Genomic DNA, 21,680 nt, shown 5'->3' with positions numbered 1-21,680 from the left:
GCTTAACTCCAAATAATTAAATAATTTCCAACTGCTGGTAAAGCAACAACCCCTTACAATTAGAGAAAGTGAGCTACTTGGCTTGTTTTCTTAATCTGCCTTTAGGCAGCTTAGACACAGGAAATGCATGTTTGACATTCTGTTCCGTATACTAAGTTTACTAAGTGCGCGAGTGACGTAATTTCCTGCTCGGTGTTAGCATATTTTGGTCCTGACCCAAAGATGCCTCTAGGTATCTATCTATACCCTCTGTTAGCCATTTGATTCTGGGCTCTACAAGTTTAACCCAGAACAGAGTGACACAGAAAAGATCCGCTGCAGAGAGATTTCGGCATGTTCCGTGTCTGTCCACAGTGGGCAGGCTGCAGACCTGGCTACATACCTGTGCTATGTATTTCTTCAGTAATGTACAGTCCTTCTCTGTAGGTCAGCCCCCCTACCACAGGGGTTCCTGTGGCTGGAGCCAGCTTAGGGTCAAATGCATCTATGTCAAAGCTCAGGTGGATCGGCCTCTTCCTCCTGGCGGGGAAAGGACGAGAGACTAGGTTACGCTGCAGCCTTCACTCTGTGGAACGCTTTGCTTCAGTCATACACTGAGTTAGCTTCATTACGTGATAGTTGTTGAATGAACATAATAATCCAGTTTTATGCCTGCAAATTTATCTTCCCATTCTAACTTGAGTGCAGGTATCCCATGACTAAAACTAACATCAACATCCTTGTGGCAGATAACTAACTTCTTGGCAGCTTAGAGAATGACGAGACGGCAGTTCTGATATTGACCACCCAGAAGCAAAGCCCCCATTGTTGGGAAAAGGAGCCTAACTAGCATGTAGTTTTATGATCAATAAAGAACTCAGATGAAGCAATAACGAGGTTAGGAAGAACAGCACTACTGGAACAGTCATGAAGGCTTCTCATCAAAAGATATAAAATTGAAAACAGTTTATAAGAAACAGGATGGGTTACTGACTTAGCCCCTCCCAAATCAGAAAAATATGATTTATGATTGATACTATGACTTTCTGAACTATTTGAAAATACATGTACATGTTTTAATTTTCCTTGAGACGTGAAATTACTATGCTCAATGTGTGGGCTTAAGTGTGCTGCTCTCCCATAACTGCCCTGCTTCTTCCTGACACCTAGAAGAGTAGACATTTATGTCATTTCTTACTTGCCAATCAGCCGATCAAATGTCTGTTCCATGACCTTCTGGATACCAAGTCGATCAATATCTCTCATGGAGAAATACTGGATGTCAAAACTCTTTAAAATAAAGCTGGTAAGATAAAAGGGAAAAGTCTAGTTTTAAAAGCTTTTAATGTGTATTTAGAGGTTTTGCTTTATATTGACCTAAAGCAGATAGGCAGGACGGGCCCAGAGCTCACCCCTTCTGCATCGACTTACTGTTCGGCAGGCTCCACATCTCGTAAGCCAATGTATACAATATTTGGGGGAGAGAGGCAAGGTTTGATCCAGGAAAATCCTGGCAGTTGTGGTACCTGTGAAGAGAGGAGTGAAGCACATCAGTCAGAAATCCTTATTCTCATTAAGATAATCACATGTGCTCCCAAGAGTGTACTGTCACTCTCCTGTCTACTATGTTTGAGATGACAGAAAGCACCTGTGCTAGGAAGGAAAACTGTCCAGTGGAAATGACAGGTTTCCTGAGAACGTAGAAGCATCCTTTCTAAGATGGTCCTGGTTTCTCATTAACTACTAAGTGGCAGGAATGTACTGGTCAGGCTTTCCCAGCCCTTTGCTCATTACAGATTGAATCCTTAATCGGGTCTGGCCTGGCTTTAGCTTCTTGGTGAGCACAGAGTCTCATCCGTCTAAGGAAGACTTCCTTGGCTTTTGAAGAGCTCAGAAGAATTTTACCCAGAGGTAAGCATGGTGAGACCTGGCCTCTACATCAATGTGGTTTCGAGTGTGGCCTCTTTCCTGAGTCCTGGGGCTATGGAAATATCCACGACTACAGTTATCACCTACCACTACAAACTTCATTTCCTAAATGATCGTGCACCCTGCAGAAAACAGAGACCTAGGTATTTTTGTAGCCCTTGCATCCAGTTGACCACCCAATCCATAATGATATAAATATCAGTAAAAGTGAAAGAGTCATGTAAGTCACACTGAGCCCATCCTTTGTTCAAATCTCAGTTAGAGTCCCAAAGCCCCAGATTACCGTGCAAGCCATTGGCCTTCTCACTTGGGCCCCCTTACCTTGTCTTGTAGTTCTCTGATGAGAAAGGAAAGAGGCTGCCCATGGATATTTCCAGATACAGTGGTGAGGGGTGTATTAATGTCAGCATGAGCATCAACCCAGATGACACAGAGATCTGGGTGGTGTCGGGCGTGGCCGATAATGGTGCCTATTGCCAGGCTGCAAGGAACAAATATAATAATCCTTAAGGTTCTCTACTTGGCAAGCATGCCCAGGAACAGATAACCCCAGCCAACAGTGCTTACACTCTGTCCCCAGGGCAAAGTCAGGGTCTAGCCTGAGGCTGGGTTACAGGGAGACAAAAGTCCCTTAGTCGTACCTCCCAAAGATTAACTTTTAAGTGAATTAGGAGGAAGTCAGTGTTCCAGTCCTAGGGGACCCAAACACCCTCTTCTGGCCTCTGAGGACACTGTACTCATGGTGTACAGACAGACATGTAGGCAGAACACATATATGCATAAAATTCAAAGTTACAGGGAAAAGCAGTGCTGGTGACTGGCTGTCCCTGCAGTGTGACACGTGTCATACAGCTCCACATTAATTTGTTCATTAGCACTAGCCCAGAAAAGGAGCTCAAATATTAACATTTTCCCAGTGAATGAAATTTAGTTGTGCAATGGAGTCTTGTCTTTAACAACTTGCAGAATGCTGCCTATCTTTTAAATTCTGACTTCCGAGGGATCTGGTTCATTAGAGGGGTTTGCTGATTGGTGGCCATGGAGTCTTGCATGTTACTCAGGCTGCTCTCTAAGGAGCTCGGGCAGTCCTCCCACTTCAGCTTCCCAGGTAGTTGTGGCTACAGGAATACACCACTACATCCAATTACATTAACTTTCTAGAGATAAAAATTAGGAAGCAGACTTGCAGGTGTAGCTACGTAGCCCCACATTTGCCTTAGTTATGTGTGAGGCCCTGAGTTTAATTTCCAGCACCACACACACAATCACAAAGCAGTAAAAGCTTGCATGTAACACTGCTGAAAACCAGGAAAGTGGGGCCGTTAGACATTAACGTTACAAGGCAACCCTTACTGAGCTCATGTACACCACTGAACAAATAGTCATTCAAATTACATTTCTCTTCCCTCCGTGCTATAACAGCCTCAGTCTTAGTTTTGAACTGGAAATAGTTTAGTAACCTGGTTGCGGTATATATAGCTATAGGCAAAAAGGAAAACTAAAGGCTGTGGCCTTCACACTGATGAGATCTTCAGTGAGACATGACCAGCAGGGAAAACAAGAACCAAAACAACAAAAACCAAGAACAAGCATTCAGAGATGGGAGGCAAGAGGCCCACACTCTCCTCTGTTGGTTGCACTGAGTGTCCAGTCATCTCCAGAGAACCCAAGTGTGACCTGAGTTCTTCCTCTTCCTGAATTTGTATTCCTAATGAGGAACCTACTTGCTTCTGAAGCTGGAACAAAGGTTTAATTTCTGATCGTTATCTAGAAAGTTCTCCGAGCACCTCAGGGAAAATTGCTAGGCTGAATCAAAAAGAAAAACAAAGTGGATTTGAATGCCAGCTCTGCTACTTCCTGGGTTAGGCCTTGAACAGGCTGTTTAACCTCTGTCCCTCAGAGCTTCGAGCAATAAAGGAGATAAAGCTGTATCTCCCCCAGGACAGCATTAGGACTGACTAACTGAAGGTATCAATATGTGTTCACGACTACTGAAAAGCCTCTCCCTACTTCACTGTAGCTCACACCAAACTCCCTGGTGGAATCTGGCTACACTAGTCCAGACCTCTCCCTCTGAAATTCTTTAGTATTTAGTATTTTTCAGCCTTTAATTTTTATTTATTATTTATTATTATTATTATTATTATTTGATAGATCTCAGTTGAGCATTATCTCATACTTTGACAAAATAATCCACTAAGAGAGACTTAAAGGACTGACCATGTCCATGTTAGAGAGAAAATGTGTTCACGTGCCAAGGAAGGATCGCTAACAAATGAGTCAGCAGAAATGCTAATAAAAACATGCAAATTCAGTCTATGGACAGATCTGACCAGTGCTCCAACACAGCCAGATGAACGTCTTGAGACAGTTTCTCAAAACTTTGTTTAGTTCTTGCATTGAGTGTACATAGTCTCTTTTATGGTGTATTTTTCTCCAAGTAAGGACACTGAAATAAAGCTAATTGCTGAGCCCAAAACTTACCTGTGGTCTCCTCCCATGGTGACGCAGCTGTAGCCACCTGACACAGCTCTACTAACCACCTCAGCCAGTTCCTGGTTGGCAATGCCCACTGAGCGAGGATACACGACCAGATTATTGTAGGGATCATCTTTGGGAACGTTAGTAAAACTCAAGTCTCCAAAGTCTTTTAGATGGCATCCTGCAACAGATGAAGAACAAGAAAATGGGCCGTTTGTGCCATTCCATCATCTACTGAGTGCCTGGGCTACAAGTAATTACTTAGGACAAAGTGGTGACATGTCATACTCACTTTGTCCCACCTCGCTTTGACAGCTCCACATGTCACCTGCTAGCAAGGTAAGCCCTTTTATGAACACCATTTTCCAGAAGCTTCACTAACCTAAGAATCATCAAATAGGTAGCAAGCAAATAGACCTTACATCTCAAAATTATAAGAATTAAAATTAAAAAAAAACTCATTAGGATATAAAAAATTAAATGGTTTTCAGGACAAAAATACATGTGTAGAAATTCTCATGGCCCTGATTTGATACTCAGCAATGCAAGAAAACCTCAATTTTTTTTTCTAGAATAAAAGGTCAGGAGTTAATGTTGGAGAGATGGCTCAGAGGTTGAGAGCACTTGCTGCTTTTCCAAAAGACCTGAGTCATGTACCCAGCACTCACATTAGCTGTCTGTAACTAAAGCTCCAGGAGATCCAGTGCCCTCTCCTGTCTTCTTCAGGCACCATAGCACATAGAGCATATACATACATACATACATACATACATACATACATACATACATACATACATACACATGCATACATACATACATACGCACATACATATGCATACAGGTGCATACATACATATGCACATACATATATACATATGCACATACATACATACACACACACAGACATGCAATACGGCTCTTTTAAAAAGTCAGGAGCTGGAAGTGTAACAGTGGTGGAATATTGCCTACACATATACAAAACCCTATTCCCGGCACTTGAGACTTAACGGCAGGAGGATCAGAAGTTGTTTGTCACCTTGGTTACACAAACAAACTCAAAGCCAGCTAAGGCTACAAGACTTGTCCCAAAATAATAACAACTCAATCAGAGGACATAAATCTAACATTTATTTGTTATGGGGGCTCAGGCACTGATCTAAATGCTTATCATAAATTTTTATTTCAGACTCAAAATGAGGCAATGGAAATAATGTTTACTGTATAAATGAAGAAAGATGGAGAAACAGCAGAGAAGGAACCTGCCCACAGTCACACTCCTGCCCACAGGACACACTCCTGCCCATGGTCATACTCCTGCCCACGGTCACACTCCTGCCCACAGTCACACTCCTGCCCACGGTCACACTCCTGCCCACGGTCACACTCTACTCCTGCCCAGTCCCAAAGTCAAAACCTATAGCTAAGACATCTGGAAAGCATTTGATGTTTGTTACTGTTTTTCCTTTTGTTTGTTTGGTGAGATGGGATCTCACTCTAGCCCTGACTATCCAGGAACTCATTTTGTAAACCAAGTTGGCCTCAAACTCACAGAGATCCACCTGTCTCTACCTCTGGATTGCTAGGAAACCATACATCTTAACATTCACAAAGGTCAGTTAAAGGTTTGGGTTATGACCAGTGTGATTTCATCATGGGTGTAAACTGTACATTTAGGAGCTTTCCTTTTGAACTCAACTTATTCCACAGCAGCCCTTGGAGAGAGTGTAGAAATGAGAAGTGTTAACACTTCAAATCATAAGACCTGGGATATTAAGGCCAACCCTAATCAACAAAAATGGATATTGGGGGCAAAACTATCCTTTTTCAAAAGATATACCTCAGCTAAAAAAATTTATGAACCTTTCAATCAGTTAATAATTATATTAACAGGGGTTGGGGATTTAGCTCAGTGGTAGAGCACTTGCCTAGCAAGCACAAGGCCCTGGGTTCGGTCCCCAGCTCCGAAAAAAAAGAAAAAAAAATAATTATATTAACTGCAAAGGAGATCTAGTCAACTAAAGAAAGAAGGAACTACAGCCAAGAAGGAGACAACGACAACAACGTGCTGAAGACACTGAGAATTGTTCTACTCTGCTGCAGTAAACACGGTGACTAAAATCAACTTGGAAAGGAAAGTATTTGGCATGCACATCTCGGGTCACAGTCTATCACTGAGGGAAGTCAGCAGGAACTCAGTTCTGGAACCTGGAGACAGGAACTAGAGCAGAGACCATGGAAGAATGCTGCGTACTAGCTTGCTCTCCATGGCTTACTTGTGTAGAACCCAGGACCACCTGTCAGGGGGTAGCAATACCCACAGAGAACTGGGCCCTTCTGTCTCAATCATCATTCAAGAAAATTCCCACGACTGGGTTCAGTGGTGCATGCCTTTATTCCTAGTACTCAGGAGGTAGAAGCCGGTGAGTTCCAAGCCAGTCAGGGATACACAGAGAGACCCTGCCTCAAGAAAAAAAATGCCCCCAGAGACTTGCCTACAAGCCAGTCTAATGGAGACAATTCTTAATCGGTATCTCCCCTTTCCTAGATGACTCTGGCTTGTGTCGAACTGACAGAATAACCAGCCAGCTCAAAAACCAACAGAAAAGTTATCAAATAAAACAGCCATCCTAAAAGGTTTGTGGGTAGGGGCTCCTGGTGAGATGGCTCAGTGGTTAAGAGCAGTTAACTGCTCATACAGAGGACCTGTGTTTAGTTCCTAGCATCCACATGGGTGACTCAAAACCTCTTTAACTCCAGTTTAAGGTGGTCTGACACCCTCCAGCTCTTGCACATACATGGTGTAGATACACAGTAGAAAGCTTGGAGCAGGGCTGAGCACGGTGGCTAATAGAGTAAAGGCTCTTGTCCCCTGCCACACAACCTAAGTCTGGTCTCTGGTTCCGGAATATGCATGGTAGGTGGGAAGAACCAACTCGTCTTCTGACTTTACACATGTGTACACATGTGCCATACCACACATGTGCTCACACATACAATGAATGCAAAAAGAATTAAGTTTGAAGATTCACAGACAAAAAGAAAACTTTTTTTCAAGTCTGTGTGGCCGGAGAGGCGGGCTAAGAGCACTAGCTGATCTTCCAAAGGAGTTGCCCTCCCAGTACCCACGTTGGGGCACTCACAGTCTCCTCTAACTCTAGCTCTGAGGGACCTGGATTCTCTTCCGTTCCCCAGTCACCTGAACACACTTGGTACACTAGAGGAGGGTGTGAAATTCCCTAGAGCTGGAGTTACAAGAAGTTGTGAGGCCAATGAAGATTCTGAACTCCAGTCCTCTGGAAGAGTAAAGTGCTCCTAACCACTGAGCATCTCTGCAGAGCGCTGGACAGATCTCTAATGACCACTGGGCTAGAGTATCTCTGCCTCCTTGTTTACCAGCAACTTCCTTAAACTACACCAAGTGTGAGGTTCTTAATGTGGTCTAAGAGACTGGGGCAGACCTGGTTTTTTTTTTAATACTATGATATTTACTATTACAGGTATGATGGCTATTCTTGGCTATCAACTTGTCTACATCTGGAATTAACAAGACCCCAGTGACTTCATGAACCTGTGAGGGAATTTTTCTTAATTAAATATTTTGAGGTGGGAAGATCCAATTCTGCTTCAGATCTTTGAGGTGGGAAGATCCACCTTTAATCCAGATTTTTTTTTTTTTTTTTGGTTCTTTTTTTCGGAACTGGGGACCGAACCCAGGGCCTTGCGCTTCCCAGGCAAGCGCTCTACCACTGAGCTAAATCCCCAACCCCAATCCAGATCTTTTGAGGTGGGAAGATCCACCTTTCATCTGGGCCATACCTTCTGCTGGAAGCCTATATGAGGGCATGGGAGAAGGAAGAGTTTGTTCATTCTTTGCCTGCTTGCCTTTACTTTGCCAGCACATCAACTCCTTCGCTGCTGTTGGGACCTAGTTCCTCAGGATTCCAGTGTGTACCGAAGACCAGCAGAGACATCCAGCTTCATGGACTGAACAATTACTGAATTCTTGAACCTTCTATTGTTAGACATCCATTGTTGGACTAACTAGACTGTAACCTGTAAGCCATTCTAATAAAATCCCCCCTTTTTTATAAATCCCTTTAATATATATTATACAATGAGTATATATATATATATGTATATATAATATATACATACATATATATTCATTCTATAAGTACTGTTTCTCTAGAGAACCCTGGCTAATCAAAAGATTATAATAATGTTAATATTAACTTTCAGAACTACTTGCCAAGTCTTTAGCTCATAGAAATCTTCACAACCAATTAGAAAACAAGGACATTAACGTTTCAGTGGATAAGATTAAGTAACAGATCTTAGGGAACACTAAAGCCCAATCAAGGATGCCAGGGAATAAACTGAGATAAGCCTGACAGAAAAACAGTATTCTACTCACTTAAATGCACTTAGCAGAAAGGAGCTGCACAAGGTCTAAAAAGAATTTTCCGATCTTACAGCATTACTCCATGGAAGAGAGACTGCATTTCATGGGAGGATTTTGGTCATTCAATGTGCAGCTCAGGGGCTAAGCTGTAACTCTGGGGTAGAACAATTGCTGAGCACGCACAAGACCCTGGATTTGATCCCTGACACCAGTCAGGGAGGTACTGCAGGAGTAGTTCAACAGATTCGCTTATGCATGAAGATGGACTCTTATGATTACCAGCTCAGGAGGACTGGATAGATGTTCCAGTGATGAACAGCACTGGCTGCCCTTTCAGAAGACCTGGGTTCAATTCCCAGCACCCACATGATAGCTCACAGCTGTCTGTAACTCCAGTTCTAGAGGATCTAATGCCTCTTCTGGCCTCTATGGGCACCAGGCATGCAGGCAGAACACCGATACACATAAATCTTTTTGGTTTGTTTGTAGAGAGTTTACCCACTACCTACTCCTTCTCACCAAACACCTTTCTTGTTTTCTCACTTGCTTCCCAGGTGCCTCACACACCCACAAGGGCTTCCTGACAGTGCACGTTGGAAGGACTATTTCTCAACCTAATTATGCCAGCTGCACACAATTTTGATAATTTACATGTCAACGTGAGTCTGTCTATGAAAACCCACCTCGTGTTTCCACCTGCCTCGTGTTTCCACAACACTAAGAGGCAGACCCTGAAGGGGATTCGATCTTGCAAAGGTATGACAGCCTTCCTAACTCAGCTCTTTAATTTTCACAATGTAAGTGCCAGGTAGAGAGTAGGGACAATGAATACCAGACTCAAGGAACAGCCCTCTGCAAGTACAATTTGTACCAATTCCACCTTGCTATGTACTTTCCCTCCTCCCTCATAGACAATAAAAATTCTTTTAAAAAAATTGAGTAAGAAAGTATCTAATGATATAGGGTCCCATGTTAGTCCCTAAACCTAACAATGTATGCATGAAGACATTTATGCATAACACAAGATTATTAGGTGGAATAGGTTAAATTGCAGCAGATCACGACTCAAAATAGAGTTCAAATGCAGCCATGTTTGATTTCCACTCCAATAACCATCAGACTTTTGTCTGCGCAGTAATTCAGGGACCTGGCTCTTGGCTTTGTCATACCTAGGGTTTTGCTCTTGTGTGTCTAGGTCTCCCCAGGTTCAAGACAGCAGGAACAGAGAAGGGCATGGAGACAGCAGGAACAGAGAAGGGCATGGAGACAGCAGGAACAGAGAAGGGCATGGAGACACCACAACTTGCAAAGCCTACAGTAGACACTGCTCAGCAGAAAGGGCCATGTTCTCAGAACAATGCATCACTACACATCACAAAGTCAGTGCTTCTTCAAAAGTTGAACCAAGTGGGCAATGATGTCCTGCCCATCCACCGTGCTCATCTGACCTCTCACCATCAGACCTCTTCAAACATTCTGACAGCCAGCAGAATGCAAAAAGCGTTTCCCAGGACTTTGTCAAATCCCAGAGCAGGGATGCTTTATACCGCAGAACAAACAAACCTATTTCACTGTGCTCCAGGACAGCCAGGGCTACATAAGCAGACTCTACAATTGAAAAGAAATGTTTGTGCCTAATAACGGCTTAAAATTCATGGTCTGAAATTGTAAGAAAATACACTGGGGCAAGAGTCCCAGACGTCATAGAGGCATGCTATCAAAGGACAATGAGTTTTTAAGCCCTTCCTGTAAATTGTGCTTAAATGGTAACAAGGATTAATATAGTAACAAGGAAGGGGGGATTACAGGTCACCTGAGACATCTTTCTGGTTTTTCTCTCTACCCTTCCTCTTATGCTTTCTTTGAAACTGGTGTTGTAATCTAAAGCTTCCTAAAACTTGTTTATCATATGATTGCATCATTTCGTGAAACAATTTTGTGTAAGAAGATCCAAACAGGCCAGACTGTCACTGTAAAATGAAATCATTAAAGGATGAAAAAATAAATACACTTGCTGTTTGAGTTGCTGACCTGAGATTTATTTTTTTAAAAAGTCATGTGGGGGCTGGAGAGATGAGAAAGGGGTTAAAAGTACTTCTTGCTTTTGCAAAAGACCTCGCTACGATTCCCAGCATCCACATGGCATCTCAAACTGTCTGTAACTTCAGTTCCAGGGGACGCAATGCGCTGAAGTGACCTCCTCAGGCATCAAGCGCACACACGGTGCACATCCATATGTGCGAGCGAAACACTGAGCACATACATGGTGCACATCCACACGTGTGAGTGAAACATCCATAGATAAATACATTTAAATTTTTTCTAACTTATTACATGAATTTTGGCACTGAGATAGCCCCCAACATAATTCTTCCACTTTGTATTACATATTTACCTAAAGCAAAGTTGACTATAGAATAAAATCAATAAATATCAATCAACTATGAAAAGCATTGACAGTAACTATGTCTGGCAAAATCAAGTATTCAGCCAAGATTTATTTGTTTATTTTTTAATACAGTCTTACATTTGTACCCAGATTTGCCTGGAACTTACTATGTCTCTTGATGGCCTCAACCTTGTAATGATTCTCTTGCCTTAACCTCTTAAAACCTGTTTGTGGGTACAAGCCAGCATACCTGGTTCAAGACTTAGTTCTGTAGGTAAAACTAAACATATCCATCTTATCAGTATATGGATTTACTGTCTTTAATAAATGTTAAAATAGGAATACTAATTTATGCTTATCAGAAAATGTTTGATTTATATAACCATAAATATAGAATTGGATAAAGATTTCTCAGGTGAGCTGGGCAGTGGTGTCTTCAGTCCCAGCACTCAGGAGGCAGAGGCAGGTGGATCTCCAGATTCAAGACCAACTTGGTCTACGTAGTGAGTTGGAGAACAGCCAGGGATACACAAAGAAACCCTGTCTCAAAGCAGGGAAAAATCCTCAGGTTAAAAAGAGTCCCAAGTGGAAAAACTTCAAGTCCTAATATAGATAAGGAGATAGCGTGGTGTAGGCTGGCCTTCCATCCACAAAGACTTTCCTCTGGGGTAAACCTGTTAGAATAATCTAAACTCACCAGCTTTCCTGGAAGAGGGATGTGCCCACGTAACCAGCACGAGCCAACAAGTACAACAGGAGAGTAGTGTCCTGCCATAGCTTCTTAGAAAGGGAAAAGTTCTCCCTTTGTACCTTTGTCCATTCACATACCTTGCTCCCAGAAATGAACACACAGCAGTTAAGTAGGAGCCTTGCCAACAGCACAACTTAGGAATCGAGATTTGAGGCACAGAGCCACCAAACCTGTTCTGGACCTCCAGATTGTTTGCTTGAAAGTGAAATTAATGTTTCCCATCTCAGGTTCTTAGGTGTAATGTGAGCTCCCTGATACAGGGATTGGATGCAGACTCTGAGAGTAGAGGAAAAACTGACTCCTGTTAATAGAGCTGGTTCGGGAGAGGACAGGGAGAACTTGAGACTTTGTATCCGAGTTGGTAAAGCAAGGGCTTGAGATTACAGACAAGGAGTCACTGGAAATGGGAGCAAGAATTCAGAGGAAGCTGGTGTTGAAGACCATGTGTATTTGTTTTCTGAGAAAACATCTCACGATACAGGCCAAACTGGATTCTGTGTCAGCCCCCTAAGTACTGACTAGGTTTACGGGTGTGTGTCACTATGCCTGATAGGCTGTACAAATTTCCTGACCTGTACACTCACACTGTGCGCAAACATAATCTGAGCTGTGCTTTTGAAAGAGCTGGATAATGGCTCAGTAGTTAACTAACTTGGACTCCTAGCACCATCTGATAGTCCAGCTCCAGGGGACCCAATGCCCTCTTCTAGGCTCTGAGGGCACCAGGCACCCAGGTGGTGCAATACATACACATATACATATATACAGGTAAAACACATTAAATAAAAATAAATAGATGAACAACAGTTGTTTTTGTTTTTAAGAATTAAAACTAAAAGAAATAGATCACCAATAGTGACAGCCAAGGTCTAAGAGAGTAGGGAGCCTAAACAGACAACTTCTCAGGTCTCAGCTCCTACTTCCCCAGGACAGATCGCTCACCACACAAGGGCAGTATGGCTCAGACAGGACCAAAGCAATGCGGTATTTTGAGTTGTGCTAGAGTCTTGCTATGGTTTGGAATGTGCCCTCTCAAAAATCATGTGCTGGAAATTTAATTCATGCACCAGTGCTGGGAAATGGGCTGAGTGGGAAGTGTGTATGCAGATAGATCATGTGGGCTTCCTCATATACAGATTAATGCTAATTACAAGAGAGCATGAGGCTATAAATTGATTCTTGTTCTCTTTTGCCACGTGACCCATGTTAGGATGCCGTAAACTTGGGCATCACCGAATGTAGTCCCTTGGTCATGGACTCCTTCGCTTCTATACCGGTAGCCAATTCATTTCTGTTTATTATACCTCACTCAGACCCAGGCACTCAAAATGGACGAACACAATCATCAAGAAAGTATAAAGCCAATTTTCTGACATTTGGTTTCTAAAGATGTGTCCAAACGATGTCACTGACAAGCAGATTCCAAAACTTTAATTTTAAGGAATCTCATGTTGATCGCTTACCTTCCGCTCCCACATGCAGACCTACACTAAATGACATCTACTGCTCCTTGACAGCTGCTTTGGCTTCCTGACTGTAAGGGCAGACTCTTTTTTTATATAAAAGAGTGACTACACACACCCGCTCTACTCCTTCACTAATAGCAAATTCTGATACTGACACAACCTAGCAACCGATTTTTGTCCCAAAGATATCCAAGTGTTATTCAAACAGCACCCCGAAAACATTAATTTCATCGTTTTTTTTCCAAAGTAGAATTGTCTCTTTTCCCTGAAAACTAGAGATTATAAATTTGTAGCCTAAGATCTAGATGTCAACAGACATGACTTATAAAGTCTATGCAAAAATACAATAGTTCACGATGTTTGTAAAGCAAACAGCATATAATAAAACATGCAGGTCACAAGTTCCATAATGGTCACAGCAGTCTACATAGTTTGTTAGAGATACAATTTATATGCCACAAAATTCATTCCTAGAATTTACAGTTCAGTAATTTTTTAACATATTATTCACCTAGTTGTAAAAATGTCAGTACTATCTGATTCTAGAAGAGCTTCAGTTCCCTTCCCTCTCAAAACCTAAACCCATTTTCAGTCATGCCCTGTTTCCTCAGCCCTTAGGAACAACGAAGTCACTTCCTCCACAGATCCAGCCACTCCAGACATTTCACACTTGCGAAGACAGTCAGTGGCCTTTTATACCTGCCCTCTTTCATAGCATGATGTCTTCAAAGCTTGAAGTTTCCATTTTGATAAAATTCATGTGATCTATTTTTACTTCTGTCGTGTGTGATTTTGGTGGCTGGGTAAGATAGCTAAGAAAGTACACCTAGTGTAACCCAAGTCCACGAAAGTCCACATGGTTGCTTCATAACTTTATATTACATTTAGAACTTTGGTAAATGCCCAGTTGATTTTAAAGACTTACTTATTTTTATTGTATGTCCATACGTGAGTACCTGTGTATGTGCATGTGAATGTCAGAAGTATGTGTTGATCTCCTGGGAACTGGAACTACAATACAGAGACACATGTGGGTGCTGGGAACCAAACCCCAGTCCTCTATAAGAACAGCCAGTGCTTTTGACCATTTGAGCCATCTCTCCAGCTTGAATTAAAAATTTTGATAAATGTTATGAGGGAGAATCCTCTTATAAATTTTATTTATTTTTGTACAAGAGTATCCATTTATACTGAAATCATTTATAAAAGATTATTCTGTTTCCTATTGACTTGTGTTAGTCAAATAAAGATCATCAGCCTTGTCAAAAGAGCATTCTAAGAAGTGACTGGACTTGTCAAGTAAGGACAATTTCCTGAGAACCGTCTTTTGAAGATGCCAGTGAACACAGCAGCCTTGGCTCGGCTCAGGAATAGGTTCTGCTCAGAATCTAGACCTGACTCAGGGTCTTTGTATGTGCTGTTTTCTCTGCCTGAAACTTGCTCAGACTTCTTTCCTTCCTTCCCAGGGGCTGCGGACTCAGTGGCTTTTCAGTGGCATCTATCTAAGGTTCAATGCTTATCCAGCTCCAACATTTGCTGTCCCCATCCCCATCTGACATATTTTCGTGTTTTCTGTTTCTATCTCCAATCACACTTCATTAGGGCATTGTTAACGGGAGTTGATTTTGTCCACTAGGGTTAAATCTAGCATCTAGGATTTATCAGCACTCTAATCCAAGTATGCAAATCCTACAACTCTATACATAAATTACCAATCAGTAAGTGAATACACTCATTTTTTTTTTTCTTTCTTTTTCTTTTTTCGGAGCTGGGGACCGAACCCAGGGCCTTGTGCTTGCTAGGCAAGCGCTCTACCGCTGAGCTAAATCCCCAACCCCTACATTCATAATTTTGTTTTGAGACAGGATCTTGCTAGCTAGCCCCGGAACTTAGTATGTAGACCAGAATGGTCTCAAAATCACAAAGATCCAATTGCCCCTACCTCCGAGTTAAAGATGTATATCCCCATGCCCAGCTCAGCATCGTGTTAGTGCCTAAAAGCTGCTCTTAAGAATAACCCTGCTGGGGGCTGGAGAGATGGCTCAGAGGTTAAGAGGTTAAGACTGCTCTTCCAGAGGTCCTGAGTACAATTCCCAGCAACCACATGGTGGCTCACAACCATCTGTAATGGGATCTGATGCTCTCTTCTGGTGTGTCTAAGATAGTGATGGTGTACTCACATAACCAAACAAATCTTTAGGAGGAGGAGGAGGAGGAAGAGGAGGAGGAGGAGGAGGAGGAGGAGGAGGAGGAGGAGGAGGAGGAGGAGGAGGAGGAGGAGGAAATTGCCAAGCGGTGGTGGCACAGGCCTTTAATTCTAGCATTTGGAAGGCAGAGGGAGGCAGATCTCTCTGAGTTCCAGGACAGTCAGGGATACACAGAGAAGCCCTGTCTTGAAAAACAAAAACAAAAAAAGGAAGAAAGAAAAGAAAAAAAGAGCCCCGCTGCTGTGAACTATGGCAGCAATGGCTAAGATTAAGGCTCGGGACCTGCACAGCAAGGAGGAGGAGGAGCTATTGAAACAACTGGACGATCTGAAGGTGGAAGTGTCCCAGCTTCACTTGCCAGAGTGACAGGTGCTGTGTCCAAGCTCTCCAAAATATGAGTCGCACACAAATCCATCGCCCATGTCCTGTCATTAACCCAACTCAACAGGAAAACCTCAGGAAATTCTACAAGGGAAAGAAGTACAAGCCCCTGGACCTGCGACTCAAGAAGACATGAGCCGCCGGCTCACCACACAGAGAAGCTGAAGACCAAGAAGCAGCTGCAGAAGGAGCAGCAGCAGAAGGAGCAGCTGTATGCACTGTACAAGTGAGCAGTCAAGGCCTGAGACCACAGCGACAATGAAGTGCAAGACTAGAAAGAAAGAAAGAAAGAAAGAAAGAAAGAAAGAAAGAGAGAGAGAGAGAGAGAGAGAGAGAGAGAGAGACAGACAGACAGACAGACAGACAGACAGACAGACAGACCTCAGCTGGCCACAATGCCACACACCCATAATTCCATATCTCAGGAGGCTGAGGCTGGAGAATTGTGAGCTTGAGGCCAGCTTGTGATCTATAATGATAGCCACTTAAGGAAACAAAGAGAAGGAGGGAGGGAGGAAGGGAGAAAGAAACCTGAAGATGATGAATTTTTTTTCAAAACAGATTTGAGGCATACTTTATATTAATTCATTTTAAATTTAATGTGTTGTGATGGAAATACATATAGTCCTATAACCACCACCACCTCCACACTAAAAACAGAATGGAAAAAAAAAAGCCAAGTCACAATAGGTCCATTTATTGAGAAGTTGATTATCTGCAAGGAATGTAACAGTTCAAGGATCAAAGCACCGCCAACAGGAAGTGGCTGAAATACAAAAGAATTAAGATGTATCCCAAGATTAAAGGCCAAAGAAACTAAGCTAGGAAGCTACATTTAAAAAAAAAAAAAAAGAAAAGAAAGAAAACAAAAAACCAGATTGTATAAAAGGGGAGGGAAGCAGGAGATCAAAATTCACCATCTAGGTCTTCACAGGGGGCTGTTTCTCACTGCTGCTTACAAAGTAGCTTTAATGACAAAAGACAGAAACCTGCCTGAGCAGAAAAACAGCTCACCAAATCTGAGACTTTCCTAGAATCTTTAAAGAGAGTCTAAAGCCAGGCACGGGGATGCTGCCTTGTAAGCCTAGGGATAGGGAGGCGAAGGCAGAGGATTGCCCTGAGTTCCAGGCCACCCTGGAGTTCCCATCACCAGGGTTATACAGTAAGACAGGGATTTCAGAAAAAGGAAAAAAAAAAGTCTAGTTGAAATGCTTGCCAGGGATAATGACCCACGAAATACAGAATGATCCAGTGAAGGGATCGTCACAGTCCCTTCTGGAATTTCAAATCAAGATTTGCTATGCATGCTTTCCTTGGTGGAACCTGGGCCAAACGGCCAGAGCTTCAGCCACAGTAAAAACCGCGGTGGAATGTGCAATGGAAGAACCTGAGGGAGGAAGAGGCCTGCTGTGTCAAGGCTCTGAGGCTCCGGATTCCACTGAAGCTCTGAGCACCATGGGAATCCGCCCCCTTTGCCATTACAAGTGTTCTGTGCTTAGAGACAGCAGCAAGCCTAAATTACCACTTCTAAGTCTCACTTTGGAATTACGGTCATGTGACTCCACTATGCTAGTGAAGAAGCTACACGTTCCTGAGGCTGCTGTACAAAAGAACTGGGAGGTGTGGGGAGGCCACAGGCGCTGTAACACAGGAAGCCACTTGGGGATTTTCTGGTCCCTCATCACAAAGCCCACATTATTTTCCCTAAGACATTTCTTCTCGAGTCCACTTGGCGCTTCTTCAGATAGCAGAAGAGGAATCTGTTTTGCTAATGCAAGGAACTGAGCCTGAGGTGGTTGTTCAGACATTAGAGATTCTAAGGCTGAGAACGGAGGTCCGTGAATTCCACATCTACATTTGCTTCCAGAAAGAAAAGAGAACCTCGGGAGGCCTGTGAGTCCACTGTATGACAGTCATGGCTCAGCCTGGCTCCCTCCCACCATTCCACTGACTGACACTTCCACATTCATGCCCAGGATCTGCCTGATGTATTCGCCCGTTTCTTATTATACAGCTGCTTGGATCAACACTTCCCCCTCTCCTGGCCTCCTTTCCTCCTTGATTGGTCCTCTTCCTGAGAGATTCTCTAATCCGCAAACCTTCAACTGATGTGTCTCCATCATTTGCTCATTACGGCAGACCAAAGTGACAATCACATTTTATGTATGCACGCGCGTGCATGCACACGCACACACACACACACACACACGTATGTATATGTATATGTATGCATATATACACACATACATATCTGCATGTATGTGTGTGCATATGTGATACAGTTTCAACAGGTTACGGTAAAGCAATCTCAAACACAGCCATCAGGAACAGATACCATCAGCAGTAGAAGGAAGGTGTTCATTGGAGGTGAGGAAATACATACATACAACAGAGACACAGAGAAGACACTCTAAAAAAAGACCAGAAAATCCATTCTCTTCTTGAGGGCTAGGGTTTCAAGTCTCTGAAGAGTTGGCCAGTTTATAGAAAGAGAGGATGGCTGATTGGCATGCAACAGTTGTTGTGTGACACCATCTGTTCTAGATTTGAACTTTCTGAACCGGGGTCCCTGCTGGTGGGAGACAAAAGCCTACAAGGCATTTGTTGTAAGCTGCCAGGCTTTTGACTCAAGTCGGGAGAGTGAGGTAGAAGTTGGCCATCTTAGAAATTCTCCGGGGTTGGGGATTTACCTCAGCGGTAGAGTGCTTGCCTAGCAAGCGAAAGGCCCTGGGTTCAGTCCCCAGCTCCGGAAAAAAAAAAAAAGAAAGAAATTCTCCACCTTTATTAGATAGCCATGGGCCCTATATGTCTGTCTGCTAGGAGTCCTATGTATGTGTGCCATGTGGATGCCCCGTGTCCAGGGAGATCAGAAGAGGGCATCAGCTGCCCTCAGTTACAGTTGTGAGCATCCGTGTGGGTGCTGGTAACCAAACCTGGGCCCTCTATAAAAGCAGCACGTGCTCTTGACTGTTGTGTTACCCCTTAAGCCCCCTCCCCATCTTACAGCTGTCACAACTTGGACCTTCCTCTAGGAAGCCTGCTTGCTTCTCCACCTTTGTTCTGGCCCCTCATTTTCCTTTTACACGCATCTCAAAGTCATCAGGTTCAAATCCAAGTTCATTACATCTTCAGATCTGCTTTTGTGCTGGGCATGGTGGCAAATGCCTTTAATCCCAGCACTTTGGAGGGAGAAGCAATTGTATCTTTTTTAGTTCAATGCCAGCCGGGTCTTCATAGCAAGTTCTAGGACAGTCAGGGATACATGGAGAGACCATGCCTTAAAAAACAACAAAAATCTGCTTTTCTTGCTTTTTCCCCCCACTTCACAGAATCACCCATAATCTAGTTACTCAAGCCATTCCAAAGACATCCCAATCTCTACCTTATTGAAGGCCGCCCCTCCTTTGACATTTGGCCCAGGCTAATTTGAAAGAGGTGACTGCAGTTGTTTTTGATACTCAAGCTGGGGTCGGCTCTCAGTAATATAAGTAACCCCTCACCTGTTCCCCCGTAAGCCATCTCAGCAAACTCACCGGTTCACCAACTTCACTTCTGTGGTTCTCTTTACTTTCATGTCTTTGGTTCCCTATCACAGTCCCACATAAATGGGACACATTAGATGATTTCATTATTCTGGACTCTGAAAGTCGAGTGCCCCTTGGAATGGCCTGGTGACCAGCAACTGTTTCAGAGTGGACATCTGTAGTCCAGACTCTGCATCCCCGTCACCAAAGCTCTCTATTGGCTATAAAATTTGTATTCACAGAACCAGAAAAGATACGTGAATGGTCCTGATGAGAATGGGGGGGCACGCTAGGGTATTTGGGTCAGATACCAAACATACTGAAATTTGATGCCTTGGTACTAATAGTTCCTCACTGCTGTAGACATGCTGTTTATCTCGGAGTCTGATTCCTTCTAGTCCTAAAAGTCTAAACAGCACCCTAATTACAACACATTAAACTGCAAATCTGACTTCAAGGAATGCTTGTAAAAGTGCACAGATCTTTCTAGCTCTTGCCTCAGCTGCAAGGAATCAGAACTCCACGGAGGAGATTAGGAAGTGCTTTTAACAAGTCACCCAAGTGATTTCATAATTAGGTAGTTTTGAAAAAAAAAAAAACCATCTACCTCAGGCTTACAATAACACAAACCTGTTAGCCCCAGAGAGGGTTTGGAAAGAGGCAACTTGTGAGATGGATGACTCAGAAGCTGCTCAAGTCTCCGTTAGGAAAGCTGACTGTGTAACGGGGAAAGGCTGACTGAGCAGTTAAAGCTGGAGCTAGCTAGCATCCTTAGCTGAACTCGTCACACACCGGTGGCTTGTTCCAGGACCTACTTTGCTCTGCCCCACTTCCTTAACAAACTATTTGCAAGGAGACTCCCTCTGAATACTCCCTGATAGATTCATATCTGCAGAAGGAATCCAAAGAATTCCACTTACAGGTGCCAAGCTGATACCACAGGATCAGCGTGTAAGAGATCAGATTCTGATCAGGTCCTTTCCCCTTCCTGGACAAACATGGAAACCCAACCACTTACCCAACATAGAAAGCCTCTTCAGCAAGCCAGCTTCTCGGATGGCGGCTGGGCCATATTCCACTCCTTTCTTTTTCTGTGAATCATACAAATCCCACAGACATAAGAGAAGGTGAGAAAAGGAGCAGAAACACTTTACACACAAATCTCTGATGCTACACGGAGTTCCTAACAGATTCCTCTGCAAATCTTTCACAGCATCAAAACTTCTTCGGTAGAAGGCTCGTCGGTTCATTAAATATTAATGAATGGAGGAAGGAAGATTTTGTTCTTGAAAGCAAATCAACCTTCTGGGTCCCTCACTGAGAGCCAGACCAGAGGAGTCTGTCTCCGATCGGGAAAGGGCTCAGTGAGCTATGATCCGGTGACTGAGAGTGTGTATCTGGCTGGACCCGGCACCTAGCTTCCCCATCAGTGAGTGAGCCCTCCGCGACAGCAGGTTTCTTTCACTGAAGGCAGAACAAAGCCCCTCCAGTCCTCCCGCAGCTGCAGAGATCAGCATCGATTTCTTCCCAGGTTAATGCTCTTTCTGCAAGAATAGAACCTGGAGCTTGCCTTAATCCCCGGTCACATCTCTAACCTCCTCTCCGACAAATTCCCAACGATCCCGGGTTCGCCTTATCCAGCTTCTCCATGGCATCCTCTCCCCTTTCCTTCCCTTCATCACTCCAAGCTGGAAATACCCACCTCTCGGTCGTCCTGGAGGCCGCAGATGCTCGCCTTCTCGATGCCCACTTCCCTCTCGATGCCCAGTGCCCTCTCTCAGCCCTTGCCTTCCATCAGTCCCTCATCTCCTTCTGGGTCGGAGAAAATCCCACGTGCGCTCCGGGTGCCCGCCATGAGAACCCGCGAGCTCTTCCCCACGTTTTTTTCCCTCCTGCCTCCCGGCCCCACGAAACTCTCTAGGCTTAGTGTCCCGTCAGCTCGGGTAGCAGCTCTCACCTGTCCCCGAGAGAAAGGGGCTCCGACTACAGCTACAGAGTGGACGGATCTCGTCAGGGCACAAGGAATTTGCCCGTGGAGGAGACGGGAGACGCTGCTCCTCAGGAACATGATTGGCAGGGAGGCGATCGCCCTAGCAGAAGCAGCTCCGCGCAACTCAGGACCTCGAGTGAGTGCAGCCTCCCACAGCTTCGCAGCTTCACTAGGCAAGCGC

The 21,680-nt window shown here is 43.8% G+C and overlaps 1 protein-coding gene across 1 annotated transcript in view; it reads right to left on the bottom strand.

Moving 5' to 3' along the window:
• Positions 1-21,680, bottom strand: part of Arg2 (arginase 2) — a 25,375-nt gene extending 3,695 nt beyond the window's left edge. Inside the window, exons 1-7 of the mRNA NM_019168.2 lie at positions 21,467-21,680; positions 20,528-20,600; positions 4,393-4,570; positions 2,230-2,389; positions 1,411-1,505; positions 1,178-1,282; positions 383-519 (exon numbers count right to left, since the gene is read on the bottom strand). Coding sequence (NP_062041.2) covers positions 383-519; positions 1,178-1,282; positions 1,411-1,505; positions 2,230-2,389; positions 4,393-4,570; positions 20,528-20,600; positions 21,467-21,577 — 859 coding nt within the window. The 5' untranslated portion in view covers positions 21,578-21,680. The remainder of the gene's footprint in view (positions 1-382; positions 520-1,177; positions 1,283-1,410; positions 1,506-2,229; positions 2,390-4,392; positions 4,571-20,527; positions 20,601-21,466) is intronic.

This window comes from Rattus norvegicus, chromosome 6 (genome assembly GCF_036323735.1).
Source record: "Rattus norvegicus strain BN/NHsdMcwi chromosome 6, GRCr8, whole genome shotgun sequence".
NCBI classification, from domain to species: Eukaryota; Metazoa; Chordata; class Mammalia; order Rodentia; family Muridae; genus Rattus; species Rattus norvegicus.
Note: the sequence above shows the minus strand (reverse complement) of the source record. Positions and strands in the feature narration are given on the sequence as shown.